Source organism: Armigeres subalbatus, chromosome 1, assembly GCF_024139115.2.
Source record: "Armigeres subalbatus isolate Guangzhou_Male chromosome 1, GZ_Asu_2, whole genome shotgun sequence".
Lineage (NCBI taxonomy): Eukaryota > Metazoa > Arthropoda > Insecta > Diptera > Culicidae > Armigeres > Armigeres subalbatus.
In genome coordinates this window covers 2601773-2621318 of record NC_085139.1, presented here as the reverse complement: position 1 = coordinate 2621318, position 19546 = coordinate 2601773, and the positions used below count along the sequence as shown (strand labels likewise).

Genomic DNA, 19546 nt, shown 5'->3' with positions numbered 1-19546 from the left:
AAACTCGATCGGATTATAAAACGGGGAATATGCTGGCAGAAATATTGGGATAATGCCTATTGATCCTAAATATATCACAATATTTTTATCGCAATGTATGCGTGCACCATCCATAATCCAAATTGAGTGTATTCCGGGGTACTTATTGACCACACCACTGTGAAGAGCCATTTAACACAGTAATCGAAGAATTTCTTCATATTAAAAGTCCCTTCTGTTTCGAAAGACTCAATTATTCCCGTTTGACCCATAAAAACAGAGACATGAAACTCGTGGCTTCCGTTGAAATTCCCCTCGGTAAATGAGTTTCTGTCCAACACGCCCATAACCTCGGTTTCGAAGCATTTCTCGACTGACAAAAGCAACCTCATCCAAAAATACAAGTTGTGCCACACTCCACGGGAAGCTGTTCATTGGAGAAGCACAATATGTCTTCCTGTCGAATTTGAAGAGCTCTTCTCTCCAACGCTTTCCAGGACATCCCGTGCGCATGAAGAATGAGGCACACGGAAGCTGCACTAATTGAAGCACCGCAACACTCAAAGAAAAGTTGACGGGCTTCATTCAAATACAGCACAGGGCGCCTGGTGTACAAGTCCAAAATCCATTGTCGTTTCGTTATATCAAACTTGGAAAACACAGATGTTCGCTGAGATTTTGTTAGAGATCCATCCCGTTCGTAGGCAGCAATCCATGCCTAGTTGGGAACGAGATATTCCCAAGAAATAATAATCGTACAAACAGTAGTACTTAGTATTGGCACTAGCTTGCTTGTTCCGGACTTTGCTTAGAATGATATTCTCCATATCTTATCCTTTTTATAACGCTTATTCTCACAGGAACGAGATATGAACAGAAAATTCACGATAATAATTACTTGTACGAAATGTAACGTCAAAATGACAACGTTATGACAGAAAGTATTGTCAAATCATCGACCGGTTATTTCAACGTTGATTTCTATTGCGAGAAGATTGAAAAATTCGAACCGGGGTCCGACGGTCGACTGTCGGAAAGCTGTTCCGCAAACGTCAAATCACTTGTTGCACGGTAAAAATTTTTGGTTTATTTTTTCGGTGTGAATGTTGATTATTAAAATCAACGGGAATACGCAACTTTAAACAAGTTTTATGATACTTTGAAGGCATTTTGTCATATATATTTATGTGATTTTGAAACATTTTATATTTCTCGAATGAACCATTGCATCATGACGTCACAAGACCATTTTTTTTACCCGTGTTCAAATGGGGAGTGAAGTTTCATGAGGGCAATGTTTACATTTTTTTATATGGAGTTTTTGGCTCGTGCAATCATCTATATTCTTGATATCAAGAAATATCAACACATTTCGTACAGTGCATGCCATTTTGAAGTTTCCGACACTCAATCTGCTTCTTTCTTCTTTGCTCCGCAAAATTAGATTTTTTCTCTTTTCTCGCAATAGGACCGGTGATTTTAATTCGTCGGGTCCAGTTTCCAATTCAACGTACAAAACACGTAAAAAAATTAATGTTATTTATTATTAAGATTTCTAATACTTTTTTGTCAAAGCAGGCGCTTAAAGATATGTATGAGAAAAAAAACTTATACATCGCATTAGTCACATACATTCCAAAACTTATCCAGTTTTCCGCGAGCGGTAATGGCCGCTAGCTTGCCTGCGGGTTAGTCTCTGATTTGACGTTTCTGGAGGTCAACTGCACCCACCATTCGAGCATTTTGATCAATGTGGTATATAAGAAGGCTTGAATTCACTGAATCAGCACCTTCTTATATGCCACATTGGTCAGAATGCTCGGAGCGGTGGGTGCAGTTGACCTCCACAAACGTCAAATCAGAGACTGACCCGCAGGCAAGCTGGCGGCCATTACCGCTCGCGGAAAACTGGATACTTTTCATTAACTTATGAATGTTATTAGGTGGCATAATGAAGAGTCCTCCTTAGCCGTGCGGTAAGACGCGCGGCTACAAAGCAAGACCATGCTGAGGGTGACTGGGTTCGATTCCCGGTGCCGGTCTAGGCAATTTTCGGATTGGAAATTGTTTCGACTTCCCTGGGCAAAAAAGTATCATCGTGTTAGCCTCATGATATACGAATGCAAAAATGGTAACCTGGCTTAGAAACCTCGCAGTTAATAACTTTGGAAATGCTTAATGAACACTAAGCTGCGAGGCGGCTCTGTCCCAGTGTGGGGATGTAATGCCAATAAGAAGAAGAAGAAGAAGAATGAAGAGTATAAGTATTTTCGAATGGTTTTTTGCCATAACATATTAGGTTATCAGTACATTCAAAGTTAATTGCCTATATGCCGGGTATTAAGCCACCCGGTGTGGAAATTAATTACTATGTCTGAATCTTGATTATGCATATGTACAACATGTGATAGATTTAGTTCGGAAAAGGTATTGGAGGGTAACCCTTAGGTGGGGTTTGATCCCACGACCCCATTTCGCATGACAGGTGCTTTCCCTACTTAGCTACGAAGGACCTCCATCGTCCACCGCAGCTTAGCGGGTACTGATGAAACCAAATTCCCAGCACCAGGTACCAGCCGATCTCTCGCAATACATTTTCAGAACTAACTCTCTCATATGTATTTTTGTACACATGCCAACCAAGTAGGATGAGTATTTAGTATTGTCCGGCTCCTACACACTTGCTTCATCAGCAACGGCGCTCAATGAAGTAGGGTTGTGTGAGGTTGTGCCAGTTTGGTCGTCAGATCCCAATCCGACCACACAAGCGAAGAGAGATCGCCACTCGAGTTCAGTACATTCAAAGTTAAATTTCCTATATGCCGGGTATTGAGCCACCCGGTGTGGAAATTAATTACTATGTCTGAAACTTGATTATGCAACAAACATGTTGTACATATGCATAATCAAGTTTCAGACATATCAAGCTCTATCTGGAATAAGGGCGAATGTCGCAAAAGAAAATTCTCTTCGCCGACTTCCCCTCTTTTAAATTTAAGTGACAAGCAGATGATTTTGTTGCGGTTTTCCCCTCAAAACGAAAGAAAACAATGAAAACTTGCATTCTGAGGTGATAAACCGCGATGAAATCCTCTGCTTGTCACTTTTATTTAAAAGAGGGGAAATCGACGAAGAGAATTCTGTCTTGTGACATTCGCCCTTTTACCAGATAGAGCTTGATATAAGGTTATTTTTTTTACGTGTACGGGCCCACCCTTTGTATCGTTGACAAATATTTTCAAGTTCAAATCAAACAGACTTGACAAATATTTGTTATTGTGACAAAGACGGTGCAGATATTTTTTGCGCCAGGTGTATCTGAAACGAAAGTTATATGATTTATAACTATACTAAAGATGCCCTAAAGCCCCAAACGCAATACAACGGAACGGCGACGGAAACGGGAAATTTGACAGAAAATATATGGGCTAACTGTCAAATTTTCCGTTTCCGTTGCCGTTCCGTTGTATTCCGTTTGGGGCTTAACGCAAAATGAACTCCCCCAAGAAATTATGACGTTTGAGCGGGTCGCATAATGCACGCAAAATGAACTTTTGTTCGAGTGGACGACCCGCTCAAATGTCAAAATCCATCGGGTGAGTGAATTTGATGAACTCCTGCACAAAAAGATATTTTAGTTACTAGATAAAGATTGTCGCTTCGGTTCCCTTTGTTCTGCTGTCCGGAACATGTTGGGTACCAAGCTGTCAAATCGTATGGATTTTCCTTCTTTGACATTTAGCTCCCCTATCCTCGCCAGCAAAAGATGTTCCGGACAGCGACGACAGCGACAATCTTTATCTAGTAACTAAAATATCTTTCCTGCACAGGTCGGAGTCCAAAGAGGCGGGAAGTGCGCAATAAAAATTAACGCCCTTTTGGAAGAAAAAAGTTTTATGAAATATTTCACAAAGTGGAAAACGCAGCGATGAGGTTAGCCCGCAAGCCAGACAGTAATGTTTTGATTGACTCAATTCTGAATAACAGTAAACGAGCGTGTACAATCACGGACGCACGGACAAATAAATCAACCCAAAATTTGAGTTCAAAATACTTATCGCAACAAAATTTACTCCAAATTTGAGTAGTTTTCCCTTCCTTTCCAACGATTGTTGTTAAAACTAGAGCGAGATGCAAGCACCTCTCCGGGGTTGTTCGGCCCCATAACCCAAATTTGAGTATATTCAGTTTTCCCAATTTTGTGTCGATGAAAGTCCACTTTGGGTAAATTAAACTTAGCTGGGAGTAAATTGTTTGCTTGTCAGTGTCATTAAAGGAAAATTTACCGATAGAAAAATAATTTCAAGATTGGGTTATTGGCCCAAAGGACCCAAAGCATGATTTTGAGTGAAAGGAACCCACTTTTGGGTAGTTTTGTTTTTCAGTGTAAATGACAACCCAAACAACGACAAAAAAAGAAAAAAGCGAAAAAAGCCGAAAAGTCGTTGAAGTAAACAAACCCGGTTTAGCGAAGTGTGAATTTCTGTGCGTTTGTGTATTTATTTCATAGATCCAATGGATAGTTATTTTATAGATCCGCAACGCCGGCGAGCGGTTAAAGTGTTATTTCCTATCCATCCACTGACCATCACCAGTGACTGCTTTGGATTGCGGAATCAGCTCAAATACAATGTCGTCGTGGAGAAGATGGATCTCGTAAATCTGATTGTAGGAATACAGCATTTGGATACAATTATTATAAACTATTCAGAAATCTTCCGTTTTAGCAAATTCGTCTAACCGAATGCAATGATCAGGCCAAAATGTTCATCGCCACCATCGATAACAACATCTACGAAAAGATTCGGCACGAACAATCGCTTCACGTTACGTTTCAGGGATTCATCGACCACCTGACGAAGATTCTCGACAAGTGTAAAAAAGAGGAACTGCACATGAGTCTAGTCAAAGACGATTCGGTTCAGTTGTTACAAATTTACGAGAAGAGCTCTTTCAAGAATCTAACGCACCTTTTTCTGCAAATTGAACCTGCTTCGACGGAAACGATTCTGTTTCACATCAATCAATCACTGCTCTCTTTCCAAGACCAGGTGGCAAATTCTACAGCCCAGATGCAAAAATACCAACAGGAGCTGAACGGACGAGACGACAGCATCCACAGACTGCAGGGGGAAGTCCGAATGCTTAACAACAAATTAGTGGAACAAGAAAATATGATTTTCAACCGAAACACCGAAGAAGTGAACCGACTGCAGCAAACGATTAAACACATCACAGAGTCGAAAGAGTTGGAAGAGAAACGATTGAAAGCTGTAATATCCAGTATGCAGGAGAAAGTTGATCAGCAAAATAAGGAACTGATTTCGAATTCCGATCGCTTTTTGTAAATGATTCAGCAATTATGATGATTAGCTATTTATTTATATTTTATTAAACATTTTTTAGGCAAGAGGCAAAACGATTTGAAACACTGCGGGAGGAAAATATCAAATTGAAATCACATAACGGGCATCTTCGGGAAGAGGCAGAACGCGTCAAAACGGAACTGCATTCGTATCAAACCCGAGATGGCCGCAACGAATCTGCAATCGTTGACCTACGGAGGCAAATGATTGAACTGCAGAGTAAACTCAAAATCTCCGAGAAACAAAAGTCAGAACTGGAGGCGGAGTTAGAAGCTGAGCGAAATATTTGCCAGACGAAGAAAAACGCCCTGCAGCTAACGACGGATGAAATTGCGAACGCCAATGTCGTAATGTCCAACATGCAGAAAGAAATGCTCAAGTTGAAAAATAAAATCGAACTGCGAACTGAAATTGCTATGCGACAGGAAAAACTTATCCATGAGAAGGAACGGGAATATAACGAACTTCAAGACACGGTCAAACAGATTCAGCAAGAACATATCAAAAACAGAGCAGCCAGTGAGGAATATGCGCAAACTGTTCGTCGGATCAAGGAGACTTCGGACGCTATAGAAGAGAAATATCGGAAAAGTAAGTTCCTCCACAGACTGTTGGTAAAACATATTAACATTGCTTCTTGTAGAAATTAATGACATGATTATCAAGGTGTCGCACAATCAGAATACGGAACCTGCATCGGTGCTAAACCCCCAGTGGCCCAACCGCTATTTGAAGCCACACAATCGAATCGAATAACCGAACATACTCTTCTCATTATTGTACAGTCTTTTAAATATAGTTAAATTGTACCCTAATTAAAATAGAAACCTTAGTCGTCATCTACCTTACTTCCGGCAGCAATCGCTGCGGATGCTACATTCACCGCCTGCAGGATGTCGTCCTGTCCGGCCTTCAGGCGATCCCGTATCAGCTCGGCTATGGCTTTCTGCGTTCGCCGCTCGAGTTTCTCCAGCTTCTTCGAAACGTCCCGCTTCAGATCCCAGTCTGGCTTCCTGGGAGCCAGGTTCGCAATGTCAATTTCCTCGATGACGATCGGGGCACGCATCATCTCCAGCTGGGAACTCACTTCCGCTTCAACGTCGGCCGGTTTAATTTCCTCCAGGGCGTTTTCCTTAATCTCTTCACTCTCGGGACGGTAGTTGCGAAAAACTGGCCTAGAATTGCGACCAATTGGATCATGCAACCGAACAAAATTCAATCGTCGAACTTGAAGACAGTCCTTACCTGGGGATCACGTCGGTAGTTTGTTCGGACTCACCATTGGCGGTCGACTCCTGTTTCCGTTTAAGGTTTTTCAAACGTTCTTTTCGTTTCAGAGCCTCTTCTTCTAACCTTCCGACTGATTCCATTATCACGCTATCGTGGATTAGGTTCCACTAAATTATTAGGCAATAGTTTTTAAGCAAAATAATAATTACGATAGTAAGCGTAAAAATCGGAAGAAATAAACAAACAGGTCTTGCACTAATTGTTATAAGAGCGTAACTGCAGAGCGCTAACCATTCGTCGGTCCACTCTTCCGCTTATAGCTTGGAAAAAACTATAAATAATTATCTTTCATCGTACTATCATAAAACGTGATAAAACCTTTACATTAAAATAGATTCAATTAGTTGAAAAATGCTAAATCCGTAAATCGAAGAGAGGATGAAACGAATTCGTTACGCTCTTATAATATTCAGCGCGAGAAACAGTTAACAGTGCGGATTCAGGTGTCGTTCATTCATTACGTTACCCATCTTGACAAGTATGTAACTCCGAGGGCTAACGTGGCGTACAGAAAAATGTCATTTTTAATAATTTCGGTTTATTTACATTTTTAGTCCGCGGTTATATCGAAAATGTTTTTGTAAAAATAGATAGCCAAAATAATCAATCAAGCAATAATTTACCAGAATCTTAATTTATTACAAGGCTATCGTGACCCGTGGTGATTGAACTTGATGTCGGATTGACCGATTTCAATAAGATACGATTTCATATCAATCGGATTTGTTGACTGATGTTATGCAAAACACATCATTGACCTTCTAGGGCTTCTCGGGATCGATCGCTGAAAAATGCTTCTAAGGTGAGCGAAACAAGTTTTACGCAAAACATTTTTTATTTAAATAAGGAAGGTTCTTCTAGGCAATTTGTATCGGCAAGCAACGCCATCGAGGAAATCTACATCGTGAAGCAAGAGAACGAAAGCGACGATGAGGGGAATCCACCTTTGGCAAAAATGCTACCGGAAACAGGAACGGTTCCAGTTTCGATGACTGCTACCGTTCCTTCATTTAGTGAAACCGATTTACCTCCTATTGCAGTTGACATTAAAAGTGAACCGGAGGAGGAGGAGGAAGTGGATATTAAAAAAGAACTGGTCGTTGACAAAACCGAACCATTTCCGGAACTGAATCCGGCTTCTGAAATTAAGAGTGATAACGAAGATGATATTCCACTAGCGGTTCGTCTGAGGAAATTGAAACGTTCAAATTCAGTTAATAAAGGAAAGAGACTAAAACACCAGGATAGTTCTGAGACAGATGATGAACATGATGCCAGCGGATATAACGACGGCGACAATTCTGTCAATGGCGAAAGTGATGACGAGAAATGCTCTCGCCAGGATTCCAACTGTAATATTTGTTTGACAAAATTTCAATCTCTAAGTGAGCTGAAAGTTCATCTCCGCAAGACGCATAACGATATGATCCCGTTCCGATGCAAACAGTGCGCATCGAGTGAGGTAAAGTCGGTATTTTGTCTCAATCGGCACTTTGAGATGCACGATCTGGCCAAATCCCATAAATGCAGCTACTGCGAGGCTCGTTTCTCAACAGGAATCAACCGAACGGCTCATCAGAGGCGGTTCCACAAGGTGGATCTAGAGAACGACACCATCCGGAACGCCAATCGACGCTTCGTTTGTCGATATTGCAACAAGAAGTTCGCTGCCAAGTTCAACCTTGAAAGGCATGAAAAGAACCACGAAATGAAGATTACCGACGATGAGGAATTTCTCAATCGTCGCAATAAATGCTATCTTTGCGATTTGAAACCTTGCGATACCAAGGAAGCGCTCATCGAACACCTGAGCACTCACGTCGATAAGCTGCCTTACATGTGCCTCCAGTGCGAGGAACCGAACACTTTCACGTCCGTTCGGTTGTTGAATAAACATTTGGCATCGCACGAAGAACCGGAGAAGCCCATCAAGTGTGTCTACTGCAGCGAACGGTTTATTTCGGTAGTTGCCTGCCACGCGCACGAGAGGACACACGTCCAAGAAAAGGAAGCCGATGAGAAGGCCACCGCAAAAATAGAAGCAGAGAGGATTTCAACCAAAATCATCATCGTTGATGGGATGAAACGCTACGAATGTGGATATTGTGGGAACTCCTATTCACTGTTGAGTACTCTCCGCAGACACGAGAACATCCACACCGGAAAAATTCAATACGTTTGCAAAATTTGCGGTAAAATATTCAACAAATCTTCCTGTTTGCTGCAGCACGAGAGAACCCATTCCCAGGATGCGCCGTACAAGTGTGAGATTTGCAGTCGTGGATTCAAGGAAACCATTCGGTTGATTGAGCACCGTCGTATTCACAGTGGAGAAAGGCCTTTCACTTGTCCCAATTGCTACAAAAGCTTCCGCATCAAGCCCCTTCTCAAGGAACACATCCTCCTGTGCATGGCCCCGGACATCAGTTTAGAATGTGAGTGTCGCTTCTGTTCCAGCGTCTTCGGCAGTTATCGACAGCTTTCCGAGCACATTCACCAGGAGCACCCGTTGGCAATTGAAGAAACCAAGTGCGAATTTTGCGATCTGAAATTCAAAGACAGTTTGCTGTTGACAGAGCACGAACATAACCATCGGAATCCCAATTCGATCAAGTGCAATGTTTGTGGCCGGATCTTCAAGCAGCTTTCAAACTTGCGACGACATCAGCGCCTGCATAGCAATGATGCGGTTCCGTATCAGTGCGACATGTGCGGGAAAAGTTTTTCGCAGGCCGGTGCCCTCAAGGTTCACAAGAGGATCCATTCAGGTACGTAATCGGATTATGAACATTTAGAGCAAAAAGAGACTAATCAAATTACATTTCCCTACCAGGAGAAAAGCCCTACAAGTGTGACTTGTGCGACAAGCATTTCTACCACAGTTCAACTATGAGTCGACACAAACGATCGCACTACAAATCCAAAAGCAAGCTGTTCTTATTTAATGATGACGCTTTAACATCTCACCCAATCGATGAGCCCCAATTGGAAACGAAGCCCGACGTAACCATAATCACCATTGCATCGATCAGCGATTGCATCAACGCGCAGACGATTGTTCCCGACACGATGCTCAGCATCGAGCAACCATCGTTGGCGATTCCCGCTTCGGTCGAAGCTCACAATCTGATGGAGATAGCTGAGAATGCGCAAGTGCCTCACGATGTTCGGCCGCAGGAGGTTCAGTTGTCTAGTTTTGATATGACCACCGAGCCGGGTATCGTGTGTCCGACAGATGTGGTGAAGACGTCGCTAGATGAAGACGCATCGCTGTATGTGCTGGTTGGACAGCAAAACGCAACAAATGATTATGTTCCGTTCGGATCCCAGTGTGGCTGAATGTTTTGAAAGGACCCATCGATCACTTATTGCTGCTGGGTATTTATTTCACTATAGCTGCTGAATAAACATCAGCAGCAACTCGTAAATCTTTGATTGTTTTTTTTTTCATCAAGCAAATTTTTACCAATACTTTGTATATAGATCAAATGAACTACCAATTTATAGTTTAATTGTTTTCTGAAAATATATGTTCTAATTAAATTGTTCCATTTTAATCTATACGAAACTCGATTCATGATAAAGAGTAACTTGATGCCAATTCCCATGCATTCAGTTTTCTTTCTAATATTTGACACGATAATTTTCTTAATAAATGGTGTAATCTGAATAGGTTATAGAAGAATAAAAAAGCATCAAGTCAGGGCTCTAATAGCGCGTCTAACAGCCTGTCTTGACACGGTGGTTTCCATACCACTAACCAAGCCGTCCACAACCAGGACGTTAAGCAAAAACATTCACGCATCGACAGTTCTGCTGTTCGATAGATGGTCTCCATGCCTCCCTTTCACAGTCTATCCACAGACAAACAGACGTAACAGCTAGAACAATTTGTTTTTAAATCCATCGCGCAGTTATTTTACCACCACCTAACGTGCATGTTGTGGGCTGCAAAATGGGAGTCGACATCAAGGAAGGAGCGCCCAACAGAGATCTGGTCCCCACAAGTTCCTATCTCACGCTTCCACGGGTCGTCCGATGAAAAAAAAACGCCAGCTAAGGGTTGTGTACTTAGCTGGTAGTGCAGCCTGGGCACTGTTGTCCTTCTGACATCAGCTGGAGTGAGAAGGTACGCCTCGAGCTTCTTTTCACCAAGAGGTGCGGCTCAAACAGCGTCTGCCTGGTACCCAGCGGCTGATCAACGAAATGCTGTATCGCGTCAGCTATACCCAAGGTGGCAGCCCCACCAGCGTGATGTAGGTAACGCGACCCCGGTAAGATAGCTTACTGAAGCCTCTCAAATACCACGAAAAATGGAGATAGAAGAAAAAGAGAACGTTATTTTTGGCAAACGCCCGGCAACGAAATAAGGACTATGATTGGAAACTCGGTACCTGGAATGTCAGGACCCTAAAAAATGAACCTGGACGAGTGAGCCTTCTGGCTCGCGAACTGCAGAAGGTTTGAGTGATCGTGGCCGCTATTCAAGAAGTCCGATGGCCCAGATCAGGAGAACGTAAATTCCGAGCCGTGGACCCCAAGACTGTTGGCGGACAAGGATAGCAGTGGGACAACAGTTTTCCTTCGGGAAATAGCACACGCGATTTTAGTGTGAAAGAGTTAACAGGCTTTGAAAGAAAAACTTTATTGATGACTGTAACGTTACACTGTCGAGTATAAACTAAAAATAAAATTGCCGCCCGAATCTGGTGACAGCATCAGTGGTGGTGACTGACGAGGTGTTGCACGACACAGCCTCGTTCATTCACTCGTGACGTATGGGTTGTGCATGATGACGTTTGGGGATTGCACTTTCTTCCACACTCCTCCTCAATCTCCAATTCGTCAGCTTACTATCTCCTTCTTCTTCTTCTTCTTATTGGCATTACATCCCCACACTGGGACAGAGCCGCCTCGCAGCTTAGTGTTCATTAAGCACTTCCACAGTTATTAACTGCGAGGTTTCTAAGCCAGGTTACCATTTTCGCATTCGTATATCATGAGGCTAGCACGATGATACTTTTATGCCCAGGGAAGTCGAGATAATTTCCAATCCGAAAATTGCCTAGACCGGCACCGGGAATCGAACCCAGCCACCCTCAGCATGGTCTTGCTTTGTAGCCGCGAGTCTTACCGCATCTCCATGATCTTCAACTCTCAGCGAACGATGCATCCGTGGAATATCGTTACGAACTTGTTCACACTTACAAACTTCCGACTTTCTCTTTGGTAGATCCTCCTTGGTGATGTTAGCGCTAGAAATTGATTTCAGTCTTCCATCCCTTTCCAGCACAGGTCGATTCTGTTTCACATCGCTATACATTTTCGCTTCAACTTTCTTCACGAACAATTTCTTATCTGGGTTTTCTGTAGAACGAACAGTCATCGGCTCATTAACGGCATAGAAAGCGATTCCGACAACGTAATCCGACATCTTGTTAGGCATCATACCCCGTGTAGACCGGATAGGCAACTGTTTCTGCGGACTCGCTTCGACGTGCTCCTCCTGAACTACTATATCGTTGAACCCCTTGAATTCGTCACTTGAATTGGCGTCCGTAAATTCGTCGTCCGACGTCGCCAACTCCTCCTGTTTCTTAAAACATTTTCGACTTAGGCGCTTATTCTTCTGAATGTGCGAGATCTCAATCTGTGATGAGCCGTTATTCCACTCAATAAATGATGCGTCTCTGCTAACGGTGATAGTGTCCGTGGTCAAATCCAGGAACCGATAGCCTTTCTTGTCCTCAGCATATCCAACAAAAGTCAACTTTCTCGATTTGGGATCCAACTTTCGCCGATGTGCATCTGGTATGTGGACGTAAGCAACACTACCAAATACACGCAACCGATCCAGCGCCGGCTTCGTACCATACCATCTTTCGTACGGTGTTCCTTCGATCACACGAGACGGCAACCGGTTCTGTAGGAATGCTGCCGAACGAATGGCTTCGCCCCAGTACTTTTTCTCCATCCCCGCATCTAGGAGCATGCATGAGGCCATCTCTTGAGAGAACGATTTTGCGCTCCGCTAATCCATTGGATTGAGGCGAATAAGCGGTGGTACACTGGGCAACAATGCCCTCTTTCGCATAAAAGTTTTGTAAATCATTGTTTGTATACTCACCGCCACCGTCCGATCGGATAATCTTTGGCTTTCTTCCAAAGTGGTTTTGGCAGAAGTAGACAAAATCCTTCACTTTGTCTTTGGCCTGCGACTTTTCTTTCAGCAGATAGATGATAGTGAACCGACTATAGTCGTCGATCAGGCTCAGAAAATACCGATTTCCACTCGGCGTGACACTGCTGAAAGGCCCACACAAGTCAGTGTGTATGAGATCCAAAATTTGCTTCGTTTTTCTGTCCACTACACTTGGAAACGGCTTCCGAGCCATTTTCCCTTCGAGGCAAGTTTCGCATACTTCCTCTCTTCCACAGTCGGTTACAACAATACCACTGCCGAGTTTGTCTGTAATCACTTTGTTCACTGCGTCTAGGTCCCGGTGGCCAAAACGCCGGTGCCACAAGTGTCGGCACATTTGTGTGTGGCAGTCCCCGACTGACTGCATCGCTCGTTCCACCACTTTCAACCCGTACAATGCTCCGGAACGTACACCCACGGCGACGACGCTACCAGAACTGTTCACAATATCACAACCGTCATTCGCGAACCGCACTATGAATCCTTTACTTGCCATTTTGCCGACAGACAACAGACTGCCATCCAACTCAGGTACAAACAGTACATCAGTGATGCGGATTTCAACTTGCTTCCCATCACTATCAACGCCCATCATGCATGAGTACACCTTCACCATTTCCGGCCGTTTTTGTTTTGTTTCCGTTAGCTAACACGACATCTGCTCCAGCGCATTCCACCAGCGAGGTGAAGAAACTTTTGTCACTGGTCATATGGCAGGACGCACCACTGTCTAGAATCCACGCATTTTGCGCAGCATGTCCCGCGACAAAACTTAACGGTTTACTCGACCTTTGCACCTGTTTTGCTTTCTGCGGGGGCCGCTTACCCACCGACTCCGACTCACTGTCACTCTGTTGTGTGGCCAGAAATTTGCGGCAGAATTTCTTAATGTGTCCCGGTTTCCGGCAATAAAAACACACTTTTCCATTATCACGTTTTGTGTTCGATTTCATAGCCTTTTCCACTACTGCTCCATCGACCGACCGATCAACGCGACGCTGGTACGTATCCAGCAACTTTGATTTAACCAGTTCAAGCGTAATGTCCACGTCCGCGCGACTTTCCAATGCCATCACAAGGCTGTCAAAACTATTCGGCAAGCTTCTCAGGATCATTGCTACCTTCAGCGTATCATCGAGCTTCTGACCCACATTCTCCAGGCGCTCAAAAAGCTCATCTAACACAACGAGATGTTTTTTCCATATCTCCACCTTCAATGAGATTTAACGAACATAACCTCTTCAAAAGAGACACTCGTGACGTCATATTCGGCTTTTCGTGGTATCGCTTTAACGACTCCCACACTTCTTTCGCACTTTCCTTGTTCCTGATGATGCTGTACTGCGACTCTTCTAAACATAATCCAATCGTCGCCATAGCACGCTGATCATCACGATTCCAGTCATCATCATCAACGTCTTCCGGCTGCTCTTCCCAACACTGCATTCAAGTATAACATCTATCATAGCGGCGGCGGAAAAGCAGAGCATGGAGTTGGTTTCGTAGTGATGGGCAAGCAGATGAAGCGGGTGATGCGGTGGAAACCCATTAGCGAACGAATCTGTGTGTTGAGGATACAGGGCAAGTTCTTCAATTGCAGCCTAATTAACGTTTACTACTGACAAACGATGAATCCGACGACGTGAAGGAGACGTTTTATGAATGTCTTGATAAAGCCTATGGAGAGTGCCCAAAGCATGACGTGAAAATTGTTATCGGAGACGCTAACGCTCTGGTCGGTGGAGAGGACTTTTTCCATCCCATAATCGGTAGGGAGAGCCTTCACTCCGCTACCAATGACAACGGCCTACGGCTAGTAAATTTTGTTGCTGCCAGAGGGATGGCCATCAGTAGCACCTACTTTGCACGAAAGAATACCCGAAAGCACACCTGGAGACACCCAAATGGTGAAACTTGCAATCAGATAGACCATGTTCTGGTGGATGGGCGCCATTTCTCGGATGTTATCGATGTGCGGACATTCAGAGGTCCGAACATTGACTCTGATCACTACCTCGTTGTCAGTAAAATTCGATCACGGTTGTCAACTTTATCGAACGAAAGATCACAGCGAACGATGCGTTACAATATCCAGCGATTGTCGGCGGAAGGAGTATCGGCTGAGTACCGCCAGAAGCTCAACGTTGTAACATCTGGAGAATTTAGGTGATGCACGTCATTACCTTTTCGTACCTAAAATCATCCTCATTAACAATTTAGAAGCATGGAAAAATATGATTCCACTCCTTTGCTGCTGCTTTGGTGCAGCTTCCGAGTTTTTGTTTACATCTGCAAGAGCTAGCGAGGGGCTGCCCACCTTAAGCACCTAAAACCATCTTACGCAGATCTATATGTATGCCCGTTGGCACTTACTGCCGTCATCGATGGAGAAGCGTATAAAAACAAAAACAATTTAAAACTATTGGCAAGCTAGTTATTATAAAATTTGGATTTCCGTTGGTTTATTTGATTATATTGTAAATTTAACGAAAGTTGCGGATAGACAGACAAGTTAAAAAGATAGGTAAACAAGGACTACAAACGTAAGTTAAACAAAATTGTTCATTGGAAAGTTAACTCATTGAATTAATAAATCCGCAGCTTAAAGCAGTCTCACAACATAAACGAGTTGCTAAAAAGGCGTCCGAAAAATCTTTTGTCGCATCTACTGCAACAAACTTTAAGGTTTGTAACCACACCTTTAGTCGGTTGAAATGTCAGCAGCCAATAGGCGTCTCAGTGCTGTCCGGCAGATCTCGGAAGATGAAAGATCCACTATAGGTTGTTGTCCATTATGTGATCGCCCAGATGTGGCCGATAGCTGGATGGTACAGTGCGACATGTGTGAAAGATGGTTCCATTTTTCTTGTGCAAAAGTAGACGACAATATCAAGGAGAACAGCTTCGCTTGTGAAAAATGTAGGCTTCCATCTGGTCGGGTATCCTTGATATCAGAGGCATCCAAAACCAGCTCAGCGAGGAGGCGGTTGGAATTGCTTCGATTGGAGGAGGAAAAAGAATTAGAAGAAAAGCTACTCGCGCAGCAAGCGGAAGAAGAAGCTGTCATGCAAAGAAAAGCACTGGAAGAAGAAAAGGAGCGAAGGAAGAGGATTATGAGAGACAAATTGAGATTGCAAAACGGTACATCGACAAAAAGTACGAGGTTTTGCAACGAAGAGGAACGTTCGAACGATGGGAAGAGCCGAAAAGCGATTTCAGCACTCGGAACAGGTTAAGCGAAGTTCAACAGTGGGTCGAGAATCACGATATGGCCATGGCAACTGGTTTAGGAACAAGCAAGTTTTCCACCGGTCCCACGCCAATCCCTGAAGCTGGCCCCAACAGCGGAGCAACTGGTAACACGGGTGGCGGAACTCTTCCATCCACTTCGGCACAATCCACCGTTCCTGTCAATACACAAGCAACTATCGGTGGACACAACAACAACGATATTGCACCGTGAGGAACAATAGTTCCTCGTTCCGTTCATTCCGCCAATTTTACTCCCGTTGTGATGCCATCTCCACCTACCACGTCTAGTACCCCAGTGTATGCGAGGCAGACTACGCGTACAGTCACGCATACTACAACAGCTTCAATATCACCACCTGTAGTTACGCAGCCACTTGATCGGCCGACATACACTATGGGTCACATTTCTCCACCCCAAGTCGGTGACAAGTCTAGAGCGGATCTGGAAAAAGAGCTCAGAGAATTGCAGCAACAATTTGCCACCCTTAAGCAGACGAAGCCCAGTCATCATGGCTTTCCGGATCCGAGTGGCTCCTGTACGTCGAATGCACCGGCTGCTAGTGTGAGTAATATAGTTCATTCAGGAAAGTCAAATATGCAAGTCCCATTGCAAGCGGGCCAGGAAGTGAATACACGCGTACAAATTCCAATTAGTCACACCGTAGAAATGCAGGATTCGAAATTAGGCTACACTCAGGGTTTTGACACGAATTGTATACCTCAGAACACCGTAACTAGCTCAAGGTCTATGCAGCATTGGAATTCAGTTCTTTTGTCAAATTCCTCTAATCTGCCGAGAGTTTCTAACTACTCCGGTAACCATTTCTTACCGGTTAGCTCTGTCGATTATTCCTCGCGACAATACAAATACAATGTCCCGGATTACCCAAATCAGCAACGAACGTTTCCTATCGGTATTCCTTCCAATCCTATTGTTTCGAGTATATCAAGTATATCGAATCCCATAGTTACACCGCTAGTGTCACATAGGGTAGTCAACGATCCTCAAACGTGTTGGAATATCAGGTAGTGTGCGACGCTTCGCTGTAGATCGAAGATGGATAAGAAGCGGGCGCCGGTTAGTTGTAGTTGCTCTTTGGTATAGATTAAGAAATATTGTTATGGATGTATTGTATATACCTATTGTTGAATAAAGAGAACTGCAGCTGCTGGCAGAAGTATCAGTCAGTAGCCTGCCGTGGTGTAGAGAGGGAACTCTAGTATTGTTTTGTTCTTCGTGAGGGGGTTCCCTTCCTCTTCGGCCAACAGGTTATTGGCCCAGGTATGGACGATAAAGTGAAAATCGCCGCGTTCGACGGGTCCGGGTTCCACAACTGGAGGTTTCGGATGGAAACCGTTCTCGACACGTTCGATCTGCTGGATTGCCTCCACCGGGAGATGAGTGAGATCGACGAGTTTAAATTGATGGCGGACGACTCCGCTAGTGTAAAGTCGGAGAAGAAAAAGAAAATGGTGGAACGAAAAGCCGCGGAGAAAAAGTATAAAGCTGTGATAATTCAGGCGATTGCTGACAGCCAGCTTGAACTAGTGAAAGACGGTGCGACTTCGAAGAAAATATGGGACATACTAAAAGCGGTGTTCGAGCGTCGCGGTGTTGCCGGACAGTTGTTTATCCGGAAGCAGCTCCTCACATTGAAGTATGTGGAGGATGCGAGTGATAGTTTGTCGGAACACCTGCTGAAGTTTGATCGTTTGATTCGGGAGTTGAAAGAAAGTGGTGCGGCTGTTGAAGACTCCGACGCGGTTTGTCATTTGTTGTTGACGCTGCCACCGTCGTTTGATTCAGTAGTGACTGCAATCGAAACGCTTCCAACCGGTGTTACAATGGCTTTTGTAAAGAAGCGTTTACTCGACGTGGACATGAAAACAAGAAATCTGCTGGCCCCTGGGGGCGAAGATGAGCGTGTTGCCATGTTTAGCAGACAAAGCTGGAAGAAGTTAAAGTGTTTTAGATGCGGTAGAGTTGGACACAAACAAGCCAATTGCCGTGTGAATGTGTTGGTGGAATCGGATGCGAATGATTACGGTAGAGATAAATATGCGAGGAAATTCCAGAATCGTAGAGCGGACATAGCTGTTGAAGACACGAGATCCTTGGATCGTGCGGATGTGGCATTTCTGGCATCCAAAGAAGAGAAAGAAGAGATAATGGGAAACTGTGGTGGTTCTTAAACTCTGGAGCGATGGACCACATGGTGAACGACCGTAATTACTTCAGCATGATGCGGCGTCTGGAGCGGCCGGTTGAAGTAGTTGTAGCAAGTGGTGAAAAGCTGTTAGCGGAATATTCTGGCGATGTTGTAGTGTACTCAGCGGTTGGAAATATGAGAAAGAAATGTGAAGTAAAGAATGTGCTGTACGTTCCCAACCTCAGCTGTAATTTGTTCTCGGTGAATCGTGTTGCGAGAGCGGGAATGGAAGTCAGTTTCTTCGGCAATAAAGCGAAAATTACAAAATATGGCGCGGTGATGGCTGCCGCGCATTATGATGGAAAGCAGTATGTGTTAGACGTAAGCCAATCAAAACGAATACAGCAATGGTAATGGGATACAAAGTGCTCTGCATAAGCAGTGTGTAGCAGCGCCCAGAAGCACAATGATTAAAAATGGCGATAAGTGGACAAATTGTTGCAGAAAATGATGGAAATAGTATAAAAAAGAAGGCAAATAATGAAAGCGAAAGATACAAAGTGACGACGGATGAAGAATCAATAGTTGTCGAAAGTGTGCAGAGAGAAGAAATTTTATGCGAATTGACGAAGCTTGCGGCTAGGAGGGGTGAATATTTTCAACAAAAGAAAATGGAAGTAATACGAAAGAAGAGGATTGAGATTGTTTGAACTTGAACTTGAAGATCAAGTGTTCGAAGTTGAAAGTGAAGTGACTATTTACAAGTCGATCTGTGATAATAAAATGTGATTATCGGGTTGCCGACTTGAGGAGGGGTGTTGAAATTAACTTTAACGTGCAATCGTCACCCCTCATAATCGAGACAACTCAATGTTGATATGCGAAATGAACACACCATGACTGTTGATGTGTTGTCGAATTAATTGTTTATGTCAAATGTAAATAAATAAGAATTGTATTCGTTCGTGTAAAGTCCAACTGAGTGGTTGTTTTTCTTTCTTCCGTTCCGACGTTCCCGATTCGCTTTATCTGTCCGCTGTACGTTTGTTGTCCACTGTTGCGCGCTCTCCAACAGGTTATGGGCCCAGGAACGATTCCCGTTCTCCATCTTAGTGGGATGTTATCGCCGTCGACGTTATCGCAGTGAGATCATGGATCAGCCGCATAAGTCGCGTGGCGCAGTGGGATCATGGATCAGCCACGTAAGTCTTGGGTAGCGGCGGACGGCATTCATCAGGAGGTTGGAACGTTCGGTAGGATGCTGGCTGGTCAGCGTCCAGGAGGAGCGTCGGGACATTCAGGAGCTG

General features: G+C 44.0%; 4 protein-coding genes across 4 annotated transcripts; 3 read left to right on the top strand and 1 right to left on the bottom strand.

Annotated features, from left to right (window-relative positions):
- The first annotated feature begins 4380 nt into the window (after nucleotides 1-4380).
- Nucleotides 4381-6177, top strand: LOC134207996 (spindle assembly abnormal protein 6 homolog). The gene is made up of 4 exons (XM_062684100.1): nucleotides 4381-4647; nucleotides 4707-5323; nucleotides 5386-5936; nucleotides 5989-6177. The coding sequence occupies exons 1-4, from the start codon at nucleotides 4495-4497 to the stop codon at nucleotides 6099-6101; spliced, it is 1434 nt and encodes a 477-aa protein (XP_062540084.1). The 5' UTR covers nucleotides 4381-4494; the 3' UTR covers nucleotides 6102-6177.
- On the bottom strand, nucleotides 5938-6942 carry LOC134207997 (coiled-coil domain-containing protein 12). The gene is made up of 2 exons (XM_062684101.1): nucleotides 6591-6942; nucleotides 5938-6520 (listed from the first exon to the last, which is right to left on the bottom strand). Exons 1-2 carry the CDS (start codon nucleotides 6713-6715, stop codon nucleotides 6175-6177), a joined length of 471 nt encoding a protein of 156 aa, XP_062540085.1. The 5' UTR covers nucleotides 6716-6942; the 3' UTR covers nucleotides 5938-6174.
- Nucleotides 6943-7165: 223 nt separating this feature from the next.
- Nucleotides 7166-10178, top strand: LOC134207994 (zinc finger protein 678-like). Its single transcript, XM_062684099.1, has 3 exons — nucleotides 7166-7437; nucleotides 7497-9403; nucleotides 9469-10178. Exons 1-3 carry the CDS (start codon nucleotides 7427-7429, stop codon nucleotides 9972-9974), a joined length of 2424 nt encoding a protein of 807 aa, XP_062540083.1. The 5' UTR covers nucleotides 7166-7426; the 3' UTR covers nucleotides 9975-10178.
- An 8115-nt stretch (nucleotides 10179-18293) lies between these two features.
- Nucleotides 18294-19386, top strand: LOC134219398 (uncharacterized). Its single transcript, XM_062698123.1, has 2 exons — nucleotides 18294-18620; nucleotides 19315-19386. Exons 1-2 carry the CDS (start codon nucleotides 18294-18296, stop codon nucleotides 19384-19386), a joined length of 399 nt encoding a protein of 132 aa, XP_062554107.1.
- The last annotated feature ends 160 nt before the right edge of the window (nucleotides 19387-19546 follow it).

What these genes read in the sequence shown, in the direction of transcription:
- LOC134207996 (XM_062684100.1), top strand. Translation starts at nt 4,495, where the DNA reads ATGGATAGTTATTTTATAGATCCGCAACGCCGGCGAGCGGTTAAAGTG. An exon ending in TCGAATTCCGATCGCTTTTT is followed by an intron (nt 5,324 to 5,385) that starts GTAAATGATTCA and finishes AACATTTTTTAG; the next exon opens with GCAAGAGGCAAAACGATTTG. An exon ending in AGAAGAGAAATATCGGAAAA is followed by an intron (nt 5,937 to 5,988) that starts GTAAGTTCCTCC and finishes TGCTTCTTGTAG; the next exon opens with AAATTAATGACATGATTATC.
- LOC134207997 (XM_062684101.1), bottom strand. Translation starts at nt 6,715, where the DNA reads ATGGAATCAGTCGGAAGGTTAGAAGAAGAGGCTCTGAAACGAAAAGAA. An exon ending in ACTACCGACGTGATCCCCAG is followed by an intron (nt 6,521 to 6,590) that starts GTAAGGACTGTC and finishes TCGCAATTCTAG; the next exon opens with GCCAGTTTTTCGCAACTACC.
- LOC134207994 (XM_062684099.1), top strand. An exon ending in TCACAAGAGGATCCATTCAG is followed by an intron (nt 9,404 to 9,468) that starts GTACGTAATCGG and finishes TTTCCCTACCAG; the next exon opens with GAGAAAAGCCCTACAAGTGT.
- LOC134219398 (XM_062698123.1), top strand. Translation starts at nt 18,294, where the DNA reads ATGGACCACATGGTGAACGACCGTAATTACTTCAGCATGATGCGGCGT. An exon ending in GAAAGCAGTATGTGTTAGAC is followed by an intron (nt 18,621 to 19,314) that starts GTAAGCCAATCA and finishes GCTCTCCAACAG; the next exon opens with GTTATGGGCCCAGGAACGAT.